Source organism: Cydia strobilella, chromosome 13 (genome assembly GCF_947568885.1).
Source record: "Cydia strobilella chromosome 13, ilCydStro3.1, whole genome shotgun sequence".
NCBI classification, from domain to species: Eukaryota; Metazoa; Arthropoda; class Insecta; order Lepidoptera; family Tortricidae; genus Cydia; species Cydia strobilella.
Genome location: NC_086053.1, coordinates 4,975,843 through 4,993,614, shown reverse-complemented (window position 1 = coordinate 4,993,614; position 17,772 = coordinate 4,975,843). Strand labels below are relative to the sequence as shown.

Here is a 17,772-nt window from a genome sequence, read left to right as displayed (position 1 = left end):
AAGAAATTGTAATTGATTATGTGCAATAGGTACTATTTTCATATTTCACTGTGTTAATATTTTATACTGGCAATAAAACGTCCTAGAACAGAAGTGCCACTTTGATCCCTCCTAGCAGGGAAGAAAAAGCCCTCTTCCGAATAGGTGATATGTGAAAAAATAATTCAAGCTCCTCTGGTTAAAGGAGCCAGGGACGGGACGGGACGACACAGACGAACTCTGCATCCTAGCTGTAATTTGTATGGCTAGTTGAGTTTCATATAAATTTGCAGCTAGGACGCAGATCCCTTGTGTTTAGGGGTCAGACTTGGAACTGTGTACTAGCAAGCAGATAATATATAGTATCTATCTGCTGATTTTATTATGCGCTGCTGCTCTATTAGTTGCATCTCTGTCCACAAGATAGTTTTCTATTCCTAGAGTACCGTATCAAAAACAATAGCATAATAATGAACATAAACATAAATAAACGCAATCCAGACCAGAGCGGCCGACATCTCGGATCTCGAACGCTCTGGATTCGACGTCTTATTATTAGCCGCCGATCGTGACATGTGTATTTCTCATCGGACAGAGATTTCAGTCAGTTCTCTCATCGCTTGCGGTGTTGTCGTGAAATATTATTGGTATTACGGTACCTATTACATAGCAAAGTTATGGCTCAGGACGTGAGCTCGTACGATATCGCTCGGAATGAGAAATTTGGACGATATCTGATCGCAAATAAAGATATGGAGGCCGGGGAGTTAATTTTCACGGATAAGCCTTTCGCTTTTGGGCCGAAACCAGGTAATTTAAATTTTAAGCAGAAACAAACAGGTCGGGGTATTAAAGAAAGGTTTATCTTAAAAACTAAAAATATGCACCTCTAGCTGCCTCGCGGCTAACTGAGATAGTATTCCTGTGATAGCTAAGTATTATGCATATTACAATTTTTTTTAAAACAGTTGTAATAAAATGACTGGCTAGACTAACGAAATGTATTGTTTTATTCGTTAAACATAACGAGAAAAAAGTTTAATTTTGAGCGTAGCGATTGAATTCGACCGCCGGTTACGATTTTCGTATAAAACCCCCAACCCGCATTGATGGGCTAGCGCGGGAACTATAGCCAATCCCTCTTGCGCATGAGAGGAGGTCTGTGCCCAGCAGTGGGACGCACATAGGCCGAAATATTATTATTATGTCTAATGTTTCGTAAGGTACAATGTAACAGTGTCTAGAAATGCTGATTGTGATTATTTTTAATGCTTGTCTAACAGACAGCCCACCGCTGTGCCTGGGTTGTTACTGCCCTGTGCAGGGCACGCTTTGTTCTCGCTGTGGATGGCCGATCTGTGGCGCGGAATGCGAAGCCGCACCGGCTCACGCGGCGGAATGCTCAGTATTCGCGGCTGCTAAAGTGCGCTTCCAACCACCAGATGACTGGACCACCTGTTCACCACAGCTGGATTGCATCACACCCTTAAGGTAGGTTGTTTCACAAAAGTTAGCACAGACTATGCTCAGTTGTTGTGTAAACTTCATGCTCGAATGACATTCACATCGTACGTACGCTCGTCTAACAAAAATTGATAATTAAATTTAAAATGCCGTATTGTGCAGTATTAAGCTGCAGAAATCACAGCGGTTTAAAAAAACTTTCACGTGGAGGTATTTCCTATCACCGGTGGTTATTTATTTAAATATAATCCGATAAATACGAAAAATCTGTTTACTTTGCATTATTTACGAATGTTCATTAAGTAAATCTATATTTTATCAGTTAGAACTTAGAGTTCACAATCCTTTGTCACTATTCTTTACGTTTATCTGGAATATTCGCTATCCTAAATGTCAAATAACTTCGCTACTCAGATGCTGCGCAATGTCGATATTTATATCGATAAAGTTAAAGTTACGATATTTCAAGTTTGATGTTTGGTTCGGTAATAAATTATTATTTTAGACACGTTTCTAATTATTATTTGGGATAATATGGCAGCTCTGGTCATCAAGCACTAAGTTAAGTCAGGGTCATTTCATGGCAACCTTTCCAACCTTCGTATTCCTTTACATACGTTTTTGTTTTTTACACCCATCATATTTTCATCGTTAATATAATTAGACTAGGTACTTAATGCACTTATGCGTACAATGCATGCAATGTGCCATGAATAAACGTTTTATATTTTCTATTTCTTTATTATTAATTATTGTAGGTTACCACAAGATGCCGATATTAAAAATAAATGGATCAATGCTACTGGGCAAGAAAATTAGTTTCCGCAAAAATATAGCACCATTTGCTAGGAGCATTTCTTAGAGAAAGATTTCTGGGGATAAAATTGCCATACATCTCATCTAGCGTCCACACGCCTAAAACTTAGTTACTAATTTAGTAATTATTAGTGACATTCGGGCTCACTAAATTAATAAAAAGTGTTCCGTACCACGCAAACTAGCGTCAAATATTGGAATTTTGCCGCCCCTTCCTGATTTGATAGGTCACAATCTTACAATCAAATCAAGTGGGATCGATGAGCCAGTTTCATGTATGCTTTCACACCATACAATTAATTTGACAATTTAATCAGGTTGTCCCGTCTAGATTGGCCTTAAATGCTGCTACAAGTAAATATATTGTTAAAGACGAATACTTACCTATGTACGTAATTGCAGATTTGTGATTACAAAATAACAGCAATACCGAGTTAATAGACCTTTAAAGAACTATGATTTTATCTGTTTGACTTTAAGATATATTTAATATTCACATTAACAACCTAGTTGGTCAATTAATAAGAAACAAATTTCTAGTTAGATATTTGTTGTACTTTACTACATATTATTTTTCATACAATCACGATTATCACTACCTATATTATAATCATAAATAAAGTATCATCTAAATGTGTTAAAACATACGGTAATGAAATATCAATACCTAACTGAACACACAAATATCGATAAAACACTCCGATTACACTGTCCCCTCCCTATATCGTCGAATGGAAAGAAGTTCCAACGGTTAGCTACTCGCAGGCGTGTAGAGATCTCGAAAACACCAGTGTAACGTGACCGTGAGATCCGTAACAAACCATGCGTAATTAGACCTTACTTATACTGGTTTTTTAGCCCTTTTCTCGCCTGTAAAATAAGTAAGTGATTTTAAAATTATATAAAATAACGCCATCTGGTGTTGAGTAGTTGTATTAGGTGAACGTTGAGCGAGCTTTTGTGAGATGAATGAGATAATGAAAGAGTCGTATGCCATATAGCTTTGACATTATATTTTAAACCGTCACTCATGTAGCCTACAGTTGATATTCGTTCGAGAAATGTCCACCGGTAATAACCTTTTGGTATGGAAAGTTGCTGCGAATCAGAGCAATTTTGTAAGTGTGTGACGTATTTTAACGTGGCTATGAATGTGTGAGTTTAGCGACACTGGTTTTCATACTAAATAGGAGTCATTTCACATCCACTTGTTTATTAATTCGTGTGTGGCAGAATGCTCAGTAGGTATATTAGCGGCTGCGACTAGACTGCTAATTCACCACAGCTGGACTGCATCACTGCTGATCACTATATAGGTAATTAAGACATCTCCTTAACGTTATCCAACATCCCCGAGTTATGATCAATAAATTTTAAGAATACCAAAGAATTTAAGTCATCGCACTCCTCCTCTCCTCATTAGAACTGTGAAGCGCGCGTTACAACTCCTGGCAACCCTCTAGGCCAGACTTGTGTCTATTTTCAATCGATTTGAAGCTCTATTTCTTATAATTTTATTCTCTGTTTCAGAATGCTGCTAGCAAAAGAAAGGGACCCCGAGCGTTGGAAACGTGAGCTGGAGCCAATGGAAACACACACAGCGGCGCGACAGGAGCGGCCAGCGTGGGCCGCCGACGAGGTCAACGTGGTGACCTTCCTCACCGACCACTGCCGGCTCGGCGCGCGTTTCGACAAGGAGCTGGTGCAGCGCGTCTGCGGCATCCTCGAGGTAAACAAATAGAAAGTGTAGTGTAAGTGAGGCATCTATTAATCAACCTTGTGTAATGAATCTTTTGTCAACAGGTGCTAATAAGAAAAAAAATGTGAACCCTATAGGTGCGTCCAGATCTGGCAAGGTGTGCTAGTAGTTACCTACTGTAACTACGATTAACAGCGCAATTAGCGCAAGCAGTTCACGAGCTGTTATCGCTGGCGGCGTATTAGCTGAAAAAAAAAATGCAATTATACAGTGTATATTAGTGATGCTGAGTTGCTGGAGCGTTTTTACTAAATTTCTTTTCATGATTGTCAGGTGAACGCAGTGGAGATTCCATCTCGCGGTGGATTCAGCATCCGTGCCGTGTACCCACAGCTCGCCATCGCGGCACACAGCTGTGTGCCCAACATAGTGCACACTATACTCCAGAATGATTATGAGTGAGTACCTCACTTCAGCTCACCTCACCTACAACTCATGAACTCATCTACCTCAGAAAAAAATATGGACAAAACAATTAGTTTCTTCACGGATTTTCATGACTTACTACCATTTGCTAATGAGCGCGAGTGTCTCGAGTAAATGACGAGTGGTGCTAGACCGCGGACCAGGAACCAGATTTCCATGACCAATCACCTCCCGGGCGAAAACTCGTATAGTGGTATTAGTGGTCAACGGCTATGTATGATGAACCCTCGTGAACGTCAGCTGCCGCTCCTTTGGTGGGTTGAGGAATGGCAGCAAATAGTCTATAAAAATTTTTTGTCATCGCCTCCCGTTTGATACTTTGTCAGATGATAGTTTAGATGCTATTGAGAATAAACAAAATCGCCAGCCGATTGTAACGCTGTGGAAAGACCGTCAGCTGGTCACATGAACATGTAAGAAAGAAAATTCTTTTCAGTCATCGGCGTCATCGCCTCCCGTTTGATACTTTGTCAGATGATAGTTTAGATGCTATTGTTAATAAAACAAATCGTCAGCCGGTTGTATCGCTTACGCGTGTCGGTGGCTGCCATTCCTCAACCCACCAACGGAGCGGCAGCTGACGTTCACGAGGCTTCATCTAACATAGCCGTTAACCGCTATACGAGTTTTCGCCCGGGAGGCGATGACTGACGAAATTTGCGCCTGGCTTGCGGTCTATGCGGTTCATTTGAAATGTGCGAGTTGGTTGGCGGTAGGCGCTTGCGATGAGCGCATCAAGTAAATAAGTATAATGAAGTAGGCCTGTTGTGGTGGGACAATCTAACAAAATGAGTGGTACAAATGAGGTGACACACTAACGTAATAATAGTCGTACCGTGACTTGTCATGATGGGCAAATTGAATAATTTTATTAAGTAGATAGGTACCTATTATTCGCGTTACTTATATATCTCTGCCGCAGGGTCCAGGTGCGAGCCGCAGTGGGCATCCCATCGGGCGCTGCACTACACCTATGCTACACGCACGTGTTGTCCCCGACGCCCACGCGCCGCGACTACCTGCTGGAGTCCAAATTCTTCGCCTGCGACTGTCCCCGCTGCGCTGACCCTACGGAGCTTGGCTCGCATCTCAGCACTCTCAAGTGCAGCAAGTGTGATAATGGCGTCATACTGTGCAATAACCCCTTAGGTATGTTTGCTTCATCGTCAGTTGTCAGGCATTCGTTAATCTCTCCCTCATCTAAAGCGAGGTTTAGACTAGCAAGAACTTGCATGCAATTTACGTTACATTGTCGACTACTGAGGTAATATGCATTCAAAGGTTTGATCAGATACCGCAATGTAATGAGAAATGCATGCAAGTTCTTGCTAGTCTAAACCTAGCTTTAGCATTTATCCCGGTTGCGACTACTTGCTGGAATCCTGCGCTGAGCCTATATACGGAGCTCGGCTCGCACCTCAGCACGCTAATTGCAGCAAACGCGACAATGGGGCACCATACTTGACAATTCTGTGCAATTAGGTCTGCTTACCACGACTTCGTCATCATTATTTTATTAAAATCTCACTCTCATATTACCTGTATCCTGTTCTCTGCTATGTCAGGCATGTGAGGAAGCTAACCTGATCAGCAGGTTTTCATAATAAATTCCCCTGGACAAAATTTGTATCTCTTTGTGCAGAATACGTAATGAAGGACTGTTATAAAGCAGTGTTTCTGGTTTCTGTTCATCACCCATGGCAAACGTTCGGAAGGAAGAGAGTGCCTTCAAAGTCCTTTATTTCGTTTTTAGATAATGAATCACCTTGGCAGTGTACCGGCAAGAACTGCGGCTTCCAGACCTCGAGCGCGGCGATGAAGAAGATGCTGGCCGTGGTGCAGGCCGAGGTCGACCAGCTGGACGCGTTGGAGGGCACGCAGGCTATCGAGATGCGAGAGGCTACGCTTAAGAAGGTAGGTTAAAGTACGTAAGATGGTCAGAAGTGAGACTCTTTTAGCAAAGAATTTGAAAGATATCGACGTCAATACAAGACATTGATTAATGTCGCTAAGCTTCATTGAATATGTTGTCACGATGAGTAATAATCACAAGAATACCTCTAAACTTGTTTTGTATGCTTTTATAATCCTACCGCCCTACCGGCAAATTGTAACTTTTATGGTTTTTCGATTGCAATAATGTTTACGCTCACTAGCTTAGATTAAGTATCATAGCTAAGAGCATAGTAATGTTTTCTTTTCTCAAGTAAGTGAATTATTGTTATTCTTTTGAAAAATTAAGATCTTTAAACCGAAGAAGATAAGGAGAAAAGCTTGGGTTTCCCTGTTACCAATCTATTACATTCCGAAGATGTACCGGCGTTATAGGGTGCTCCATTTCCAAAAACCGCGAGAAATAGACAACAATCTGAGTTTACGACTCAGACTTTACGTCATTCGTTATCCCTTTAATTTTCAGTACAAGTCAGTATTCCACCCACGACACGGCGTCCTGTTATCCCTGAAGCACGCTCTGGCCACGCTGTACGGGCGCGTGGAGGGCTACGCCATCGACGAGCTGCCGGACCTGCTGCTCGAGCGCAAGGCGGAGCTGTGCCGGCTCGTGCTCGACACGTTGCAGATAGTAGCGCCCGGGGAGACCAGGATGCGCGGTGAGTGTGACATGTGGCGGTGTTCCGTCACGTTCTGTCGCTGAAGCACGGTCTACGCCATCGACCAGCAGCCAGACTTGCTGCTCGAGCGTATTAGTATTTTTTTATCTATAATTTACACTTACCTAAACAACACTGTCTAAACAAACACTTCTTCGCAGGTATGATGCTATACGAGCTCCACGCCCCAGTGATGTTCCTCGCGCGTAGCGAGTTCAGCGCCGGCCTCATCCACCAGGAAAAGCTCAAGGAGCGGCTGCAGGAGCCCATCCGGCTACTCGCAGAGGCGTCCAAGATCCTCAGAAGGGAGGACCCGCAGAGCCCCGAGGGCATCACGGGCGAGATCGCGAGGCAATCCATGGAACAACTCCAAGCTAGCATTGAGGCGTTGTAACTAATACTGAACGGATCCGGTGACTCATTGTTGAGGCCTCTTAGAACCGTAGCATAGCCGAGAAGATGACTGAGATAAACCATCCGAAAATTTTATCCAGGGTAACTTTTAAAGAAAAAAATACTTAAAGTACTTCTATTCACCATTCTTTGTTCATTTATGAATCAAATCTTGAAGTTATGCAAAACCTGGATAAACTTTTTGGTTTACCTACAATAATTTAATTTCGAAATTTCTTTTTGTGTGTTATACTGTAGTAAATTTTAAATTATTCTAAAAAGACAAATATTTACTTTATGATCTCCTGGAAAACATTTAGCAAAGGTATTTTGAATGTTATACAAATTTTACTAGAAGTTCAAAAGTTTTGCTAACTTACAAATATTTCTCTCGAAATATTAACAAAATATATGCTGTTACAAAAGACTATTAGATTAGAGTTGAATATTGTATAGTGTATGTCATTGTATTATGTTGGGTATGAATTAAATGTTTAAAAATATTATTAGTATTTTTTTATTTTACATTAAGTGACCAACAATAACATTAAAATGTAATCTTCTTGGGTTGCTTTTTCGCTGATTCAGTAGAATTCATAACTTTTACCTGTTGGCCTATGTCTTCTATGTTGTCTGCACTCTCCAGAGTGCCTAGTTTCAGGGATGTATCTTCCCTTTGGCCTTGCGTCTGTAATTAATAAGGAGAATATTGTTATACAGACACAAATACGATTAGTATAAAACTCTCTTATATATATAAGATCCTAGGCTAAATGTATCAAATTTGATAAAACTGGATTTGGCCAAGATAAATTAGTAATTTAGTAGTAATGTTATGATAGAGACATAAAATGTTATATACATCAAACATTTGCAAATTCAAGAAGGTAATTTAAGGCTCATGACTAAATTTTAGCTTTTAAAAAGTAAAAAATAATATTGCTAGTTAATGTCATTAGTTTAATTCAAATTCAGTAGTCTTGGAACTAAACATTCCTGAATACTGTCTCTTTTTGTAAACACCAGGAATCACACATAATATCTAAGCCCACAGTGTCCACACATACCTACTATATTAACAGAGATTAAGCAAAAGTGTATACTTACTGTAGGACAATCCTTCCTCAAGTGAGTGACGTCTCCACACAGTTTGCAGGATCCACCATTTGGGTATAAACCTTTGGGGTTGTCTGGGCACTGCCTGGCTAAGTGACCCTGAAATACAAGCAAATGTTGATGAATTGTGCCTAATATTATGTGCATACCAATAAGATAGGTTTTGGCTGATAAGATTATAAGCTACTTGAACTGCAGAATAACTACATACACAAAATATTTGATTTCAATAAAAAAGATTCGATTTTTCTTTACGAAAATAATTATTTCAATGAGCAGTGAGAGTGAGTTTCAGTTCTGTTCATAATAGGGTAAATTTAGTTCAAAATATTAATTTAATTTTAGGTTATGAAAATCTTATAATAATGAAACATAAAACTAGGTTGTTGAATAGACTCACCTGTTCCCTACAAATGAAACAAGTAGCAAATCTAAACTCATTGTCCCTCTGAACCTTGCACTCAAACTGCCTGTGCTCTGTTGACCCACATTTAAAGCAAATTCCTTCAGCCGCATCTACTCCTGGTATTTTTGACTTTAGTTCAGGGCAGTCTGAGAGATTGTGTCCTCCTTTCCTGCAGTTGTAACATACGTCTCTCTTCAACCTTGCTAGAGCCTTCTCAGCTCTCCTTCTTTCCAATTTCATGGTCCGCTGTACCTCGCTCTTTGGAATACCTTTCTGAATCATACTTTTCCTCAGTTCTGTAAGACGTTCAGCATCTTTTTTCATTATTGGAAAACCATCAAACCTAACCAGCTCAACTTCTTTAGTGTTTATTATCAGTTGAAAACTCTTGTCATTGATTTCCTTTCGTCTGACAGGTTTGCCATTAACCAGTTTAGTCTTCTTTTTCATGTTATTGTCAGTTTCATTAGGCTTTGGATTGCCCTTATTTGGAGAGGATTTATGCTCAGAAGTGTCAGGAGCCTGCATTTGTAGGACATTCCCATTGCTATTACCCTTTTGCTTCTTTTTATTTTTTTTCTTCTGTTTCTTTTCAGTTTGTGATGCTGCCGTTTCAGGAGGTGTAACATCACTCTGATTTGCCTCTGTTGGTGAGGTCTCTGTTAATTTATTTTTCTTCTTCTTTTTACTCTTTTCTTGCAGTATGGTAGCTTCAGCAGACCCATTTACTTCATTAATATGAGAAGATCCTGGTTTCTCGGAAGTGTTTTTATTTTTGTTCTTCATCTTTTTACTTTTTTCTTGTGGTATGGTAGCTTCAGCAGACCCATTTACTCCATTAATATGAGAAGGTTCTGGTTTTTCTGTGGTCATTTTATTCTTGTTCTTCTTCTTCTTTTTAGTCTTTTCTTGAGCTGTAACCTCAACAGACCCATTGTCTTGACCCTTAATGTTTTTTTCTTGCTGGTTATTTTCTGCAGGCTTCTTTAGAGGTAAAAGCCGTTTTTTGGGAACTTCTTCAGGAAAATCACACCAAGTGGCTTTTCGCTTGGACACTTTCTGTTCCTTCAGGAAGTTTTCATAATTTGTGATACGTTGATTTTCTGCCTGAAAATATTCACAAACATTATATATTTGGTCAAGTTAAAGAAGTTGTTTTATATGATAATACACAGCAATTATTATAGGTTTCCCCTGTGGAGGTATCCAAAGTAATAAAAATCCTTAATTTACTGATTGAACCCTTATCCGTATAAAGGGGTACTCCTTGTCTTTTGACCTGTGTGATACTGGTAAATTCATTTCTTATATTATATGCACAGTATGCACCACATACTATATATAAATTATTGTCCACAGAAATGACAAATTTTGTTTTAAAATCTGTGATAATAACGCAATGATAGAAAATTAAATTAAATTTTATTACGACATGAATACCTCTTGTCTTTTGCTTGCTTCCTCTTTTTCTTTTTTGGACTGCATGAGTTGTTCTTTCATTACTTCCCATGGTGTACTGTCTTCAGGGGCCCTTTCGTTTGAGGCTTTAGAACCTTTAGCTCGAGCAAATCGAGTCATACTGATAAACGAGTAAATTTATTTCTAATTATATTCTATATTTCTTTTTTTATAGAATTCCACGTGCGTAAGTAAACCTCGCGTAAACTATTTCGATAAGAAACCGAAGAAACGTCATCGTCACTTACAATGACAGTAGCGATGTTACGATTCGACTTCAAAAGTCGGTTCAAACCGATTTAGGCCTGAAGTCGACTAAATCGACGTGAGTATTCTGTTAATCGACTTAAGATACGTTTACCTCACCCGCTCTAAACGTAACCTTTTCGATTTGTTGCTGCGTCACTTTCGTTAGCTTAGTTTGACATATTGAGGAATAATATGTACGCGAATCGACTTCAAACCACGAAAACTGTTGCCATGCACATTGCCGCCATTATTGAGTCGTCGAAACTTCGTATCTACTAGTAAAGTAAAATGAAACTTATTATTTGAGTAGTAAGGTTCAATTTCGAATGAGCTCGAGAGATCGATTTGGCGGTAAACTTGGATCGGTTTGGCAGTTTTGGGCCGCGTCGATTTGCGAACTGTACAAATTCGCGGCAATGACTCACGGAATCGCACGAGACTGCACGCTCTTTCCTGCTTGCTAGGATACTGCTTTCCCGTTTTAGCTTTAGCAATGAATGAAATTGTGATCTACGGCGCAGCGGAAAGTAAAAAAATATTACAAAAGTTTTTACGTCATAGTTTTCGCTGTCGTGTGTCTAGATCCTGTCCTAGCTAAGGATTCTAAGGGTCAAACATATAAAACGTAAAATTGACAAATCGATTTCCTCGACTCAAAACCAAGTGACTACGGAGCGGTTTGTACTGATACTTAAAAACAATAGACGTTTAATCGACTTGGCCAAATCGGTTTGCAAACCGATTTGGGTTTAAATCGGAGTCGACTTATTCGGTTTGAATTTTTTTCGATTTGACACATCACTAAATGACAGTAGTAACATTTAAAGCAATATTTTACCATCCAATTTAGCTTCCAAGTTGCAAGAAGTCTAACTTTGTGGTGAATGATTCAAATACCTGTCTTATCACTTTTATTTTATAAACAACTGACTTGATGTTATATTTTTATGTACATAATCAATTTAATAAAATAGATTAAATTAATAGTTTTACAAATTCATTAGAAAAATGCACTTAAAGTACGTTCAGAAACCAAACGATAATAATATTTTTTTATTACCAAATATTCTGGAAATCTGAGATATAATAACTTCATTAACTTATTTATGCATCTAATTTATTATCCTAAAAAAAATTCTATTTTTAGACCGTTTGCAAACTTTGAAGCATTAAAGTTTAAGTTCAAACTTCCGTGTTAAGTTCTTTGTTTAACTCTCAGAATGCACCTTTCGACCTTTCAGTTTTCAAAACAAAATGTTTAATTCAAAAAGGGGACGAAAGGACAAATTAAAAACAATTTGTGGATTTTAGTATTTGTTCAACGATAAAATCGCATAAATTGTATTTTTTGGTGAGTAGAAAATAACAATTAGCTATACTTATTTATTTATTTCAATTGCTTACATGTGAAATGTTTTAAGATGGTTTGAACTTGACATTGGACGTTTTCTTGTAACTACCTTTTTGAATTGAAGTTGTATATCATTACGTGTTGGAGTAGGAGGTGGTAGGAGTAGAGTTGAGTAGACCCACAATGGCTACAAAGTTAGACAAACCTTCATCTAAGTAAGTTATCCACATAGAGAAAGAACTAAGGATAGAGTGCTAACTCCATACATCAGTTTTCTTACCAAAACGCGGGTTATTTGATTCGTGGTCGACATCTAGAGTCAAGTAGTGGATTTATTAATACTGCTACTTGACAATAGATGTCGCGACAAATGAAAAGTCTAATGCTCAACAATGGGGTTGGCCGGTCGAAGTGTTTAGTAGATGGCGCCAGCATAGCTTGCCGTGTCAATCCATAGAATTGTGTAAAATTTTTGTTTTTTTAATGCCCTGGATGCCAGCCCTTTAAGCCAAATCTCATAGAAAAAGGGGTAAGCTATGATGGCACCATCTTTGCAAACCTTTGACAGTTGCCAACCCCATTTTCAGCTAATATTATAACCGGAACTCTATTTTCAACTCCTGCTTGTAATATTACTTGTGAATTGTTTAAGCAGTACCTTTTACGTCAGTTGCGACACTCTTGACATGGTGTCATGTTAGCGGTACTTGATGCTAGATGTTGACTATGAAATAACCTGCGTGTTGGTAAGAAAACAACTGATGTATGGAGTTAGCACTATCCTTACTTATTTCTCTATGGTTATCCCAGTGCTCTAAAATTAAGTTTTTTTTTTATAAATACATTTGTTGCAAGAAAATGGATATCTACAGTATTTATTCTTGTTCTTGCAAGCCTATTGACTTGATCTTGATTGCCCGTGTTAACCTTGATACCTATAGAAGTGTCCTACGTGGGCGATCTAGTTGCGAACGCGAACGCCGTGGGCCGGTCGCGCCGCGCCGCGACGCATAGCTTCGCGTTCGCGAGTTGTTCGCTTATGTAATTATACACACTGTCTTTTTATTGCCCCTTCCACACTACCATCCCTTTTGGGAATGTTATTATTATGTGTGAATGCACAGGCAGCTTAAAGCTGATACGTGAACATGGACTTGACCTGGAGATGAGGTTCTCTGCAAACACTTGTTTGTTTCTGTCCCATTATGTCCAAAACATTCTGCTATTAACAATAAAATTATAGAAATGAAATATATTGTGAAGCAATATTATTTTTAATGACTTCCTAATTGCTTTCAATTTGGCATAAGAACATGTCAGGTGTTTATAAGAAGATTTAACATGAGGCATTAGGGCAATTAAGTCATTTGTATCCAGAAATAGAAATAACATGACATAACAACATTCTAAATATAAAAAATATTTTTATTGGGTAAATAAAGTTGGGTATGACTCCAGAATCATACCTTACAAGCTTAAATAAAAATCATTATAGTAAATATTCAGCACACACTCCTAAATCAGCAGTGTCAACTGGACAGAGTAGCATGGCGGTCTTTGGTGTCATGAGGCCAAGATCCACTTGGGGCATTGCACCACAGCAGTAAGTAAATATCCAACAGCATAAGTAGGTAGTAGTAGGAGTGTACAGACTATGTGCCGTCATTGTGAATAATAATGAGTAAAAATCATGAGTTTAAATCAGTGTTGTATGTGCTCAAAGTTATCCACACAATATATACATGCAGTCACAACTTTACCCACATAGTTGCTTTTACGCTAGTGTACAGTACCAAAGAGATTACTACTCCGCTTTAGTTTTCTTGCTAAGCCTGGCATCTAGTAACTTGACCCATTCTTCATATTGCTTGTTGTCTTCTTCATCCAACTCATCAACAAACTTGTCAATGTCTTCTTCTGTCACTTGTGCTTCTTCATCATTTAACGATGGAGCCCCTCTCTTTGCTTTATTTTTCTTCTTTGTTTTTATATTTTCTATTTTGGGTATTATGTCTCCTTCATTTTTAACCTCATTTACTGAAATATTCTTGTTTTTCTTTTTCTTTGAATCTTGTGGTTTATGACTTTCCATTTCAGGGACTTCATCTAATTCCAGTTTAACATCTTTTAATACCTTATTTTTCTTTGGGATATGTACTTCATCTGCATTTAAGTTATTATCAGTGTCATTTTGAACTTCTTCATGTAGTACTTTATTATTCAAACCTCTCTTTTTCTTTTTTTTCTTTTTGATTTCACCATCTGCTGGGGTGTTGCTTTCATCTATTTCTTCACTTTTTATTTGCGCAGGTGTATCTTCTACTACACTACCATTTAAGTCTAGTTTTCGTTTCTTTTTCGATTTTTTCACTGAATGTGTACTGTTATTGTTTTCTGAAGGAAAATCACCTTTTTCTGACTGTAGTTTTCCTTTGTCGGATATTGTAAGGTGAGTCTCGTGTGTTTTATTAATTTTTTTACCCATTTTCATAACAGTTTTAGGTTATTGTAGTAATAAAATGCGTGAGACTTGCACGACCAAATAAACGTCAAAAGTCAAAATAAATGTCAATGTCGCACTGGTCGCTCAGGATTCCACAGATTACAACAAAAGTCAAAATTGTACATATAATCCAAAGAATATATAATCGGTCAAACCACAAACCAAATTGTCAGTAAATAAGAACAAAATAAAACTATATTCATCCTTTTCTTTTGGGTGCTAGTAAGACAAAGATAGTATGATTCTCTCTATCTATGTTTGAAATGAGACAGTTCTTTGACGAACTATACTTAGTGACATTGTCTGAAACATTTTTATAATAAGATTGGTATAGTCTGACAAGAAATTGTAGAAATTAAAAAGTGGCAATACCATATACTGTAGTGTTGGAGGTGTTGTCCCTTTCAAATCAATCTAAAGGGCCCTCCACACTCGTGCGCGAATTGCGGCGCGCAGCCGCGAACGTGAGTGTGTAGTCTAGTTCGCTAAACAGCGAAATCGACTCCACACTCGCGTTCGCGGCTTCGCGCCGCATAGTCTGGAGCGCGCCTTAGAATAAAAAATCAGCCAAGTGCGAGTCGGACTCGCGTTCCAAGGGTTCCGTATACAATTTTACACAATTTTTAACAATGTATCTTTTTATGTGAACCCCGTAGGGTCGGATCAAAAACTAAGTAATTAAGTCCGACTCACGTTTGACTACACATTTCTAATAGGTTTTCCTGTCATCTATAGGTAAAGAACTATTTTGTGTATTTTTTCAAAATTTTAGACCCAGTAGTTTCGGAGATAAAGGAAAGGGAATGGTAATTTTTTTGCAATTTTCTTAAATAACTTCTAAACTAATTATTTTAAAATTACAAAAAAACTATATTTGAGATTCTCAAATTGAACTTTTTTATTTGATATGTAACGCGATATAGTTTGAGAAACTTAATTTTTTAATTTTCCCATTTACCCCCCAAAACTGGCCCCCATGTTGAAAATTCATTTGTTTACGTTACATGTCCGACTTTGGGTTACAAACTAACATATGTGTACCAAATTTCCCCTTAATTGGTCCAGTAGTTTTAGAGAAAATGGGCTGTGACAGACGGACAGACAGACAGACGCACGAGTGATCCTATAAGGGTTCCGTTTTTTCGTTTTGAGGTACGGAACCCTAAAAACTGACAGACTATAACATGGTTTCTATTTCATAAAATCGAAAAATAATTATTTATTTTTTGATTTCGTGCAACAAGGCTCACTTCTGCCGCGTACTCACCAATGACCACAGACTCCAATGACCAAGCCAATGAACGCCAACGAAAGGGCTTCCGCGGCCGTCGTTGGTTTGTTTTGTTTTTTGAATAGTTTAGCGAATGCCGCGTACTACATCACAATACATTTCCGGAGAACTTAAATTAGCCGCTGGCAGTCGCGGCTCTGCTAGGCCAATCATTTAGATTTTTTCCAACAATCAATTCCCAGCAAGCTGGAAATAATTAATGATTGATTGACTGATTGATTGATTGATTGATTAAAACGATTTCCAGCTTGCTGGATATTTATTCCTCAAAACGCTTTTTTTTGGATCCGATTTGATTGACCTATGTAGGTATATTATAGTTAGTCTGCAGACCAGTTTGCTAATCCGCCACAAAAAATATAACAAAATTCTAAATTAGATAATTTTTTTTTAAGATAAGATAAATTGTATGAAGAGTTATTATACCGCGCTAACAATTTTTGATTTCTCTCCTTTTTCTTGTGACAGGTTTTTTTATCCTACTGGACAGTAATGGGATCGATTAGCATCAAGAAAGATATTTTCGCTGACTGAACATTTTTTCCAAAATCTGTAAATGTCAAATAGTCGTTAGTTACAATAAATACACACTCAATTTTTTTTACATGGGATAAATTCAATATCAAATTGAATACCCGTCTGCGAACTACCAACTTGATATCAGTTCCCGTTTTTGAGAAATGTTTTTTTTTTATCTTACTTAAACAGTAATTCGCACGTAAGTTATTCAAGAAAATAGGCAAAAAATGGCCATTCCCCCCTTTATCTCCGAAACTACTGGGTTTAAAATTTTGAAAAAAATACACAAAATAGTTTTTTGTCCAATACATTATTGTAGGCATAAAATAAAACAACCAATTTTTTTTGACAAACGAGACACCAAACACTATTTTGACGTTGTGCTTTTCACGTATTACGTTCAAAATGCTTAGCGGCACCTATTTTCTTTACTTTCTCTACTTTTCATTTCGAATACGAGTAAAGTAAAATGTGTTTTTTTTTAAACATGACTAAGTATAATTTTTATATCATTTATTGAGGGCACTTTCAATTAACCATTTAGGTAAAATATCGTTATTTATGGAATGGGGAGTTAAATATCAGAATGGAAATTGTATAACAAATCCATTTAATACTAAATTTCATTTGCTTATCGTAAGAAAATCGTACTTGGAAAGTAAAATGCTCTTGTGTAGAAACGTGTCACTTCCTGCATACCTTTTAGAACAACAATTGACCCTCTTTCAGAACTTACAAAAAAAATTGTTTACTTTATGCCTTACGCCTATTGTATTGGACAAAAACGAGGAATGCATTGTTTTCTACCGTATTTATAACACTATTATTTATACACGGTACGTTTTCGGGACTTTAGTAATTGGTACATAAGTTATTAAATAATTTATTTATTCACATTGTAATAGTAGATTGTTAACCAAGGGACGAAAGGCACTCATTTCTGCCGAGGTATTTTGGCGCTCGAATGCAGTGAGAGCGCCAATAGTCCGAGGCAGAAATGATGCCTTTCACCCGAGTTAAACACTCTACTTTTCATTTCGAATACGAGGAAAGTAAAATGCATGTATTTTTTTTAAAACATGACTAAGTATACATTTTTATAGTATTTCTTGAGGGTACTTTCAATTAACAATTCAGACAAAAGTATCGTTATTTATGGAATGGAGAGTCAAATATCAAAATGAAAAATTTATTACAAATCCATTTAAACTCAAATTTCAATTGCGTATCGTAAAAAAATTAAAAAAGTCGTACTTCGAACGTAAAATGCTCTAGTGCAGACACGTATCATTTTCTGCGCACCTTTTAGAACAACAATGACCCTCTTTAAGAGCATGAGAAATGAAAACACATTTACGTTACATTAGCATAAGTCTATCCAATGCAGAAAATTTTTTGATAGTAATTAAATAAATAAATAAATTACAATC

General features: G+C 37.7%; 3 protein-coding genes across 3 annotated transcripts; 1 reads left to right on the top strand and 2 right to left on the bottom strand.

The window, feature by feature from the left end:
* The first annotated feature begins 581 nt into the window (after nt 1-581).
* Nucleotides 582-7,450, top strand: LOC134746482 (SET domain-containing protein SmydA-8). Its single transcript, XM_063680885.1, has 8 exons — nt 582-789; nt 1,263-1,470; nt 3,790-3,988; nt 4,292-4,416; nt 5,367-5,593; nt 6,198-6,358; nt 6,864-7,056; nt 7,218-7,450. Exons 1-8 carry the CDS (start codon nt 657-659, stop codon nt 7,448-7,450), a joined length of 1,479 nt encoding a protein of 492 aa, XP_063536955.1. The 5' UTR covers nt 582-656.
* A 504-nt stretch (nt 7,451-7,954) lies between these two features.
* LOC134746455 (uncharacterized) lies at nt 7,955-10,655 on the bottom strand. Its single transcript, XM_063680843.1, has 4 exons — nt 10,412-10,655; nt 8,966-10,078; nt 8,557-8,664; nt 7,955-8,137 (listed from the first exon to the last, which is right to left on the bottom strand). The coding sequence occupies exons 1-4, from the start codon at nt 10,547-10,549 to the stop codon at nt 7,997-7,999; spliced, it is 1,500 nt and encodes a 499-aa protein (XP_063536913.1). The 5' UTR covers nt 10,550-10,655; the 3' UTR covers nt 7,955-7,996.
* Nucleotides 10,656-13,429: 2,774 nt separating this feature from the next.
* LOC134746360 (uncharacterized) lies at nt 13,430-14,588 on the bottom strand. Its single transcript, XM_063680730.1, has one exon. It carries the CDS (start codon nt 14,518-14,520, stop codon nt 13,834-13,836), a length of 687 nt encoding a protein of 228 aa, XP_063536800.1. The 5' UTR covers nt 14,521-14,588; the 3' UTR covers nt 13,430-13,833.
* Nucleotides 14,589-17,772: the final 3,184 nt, after the last annotated feature.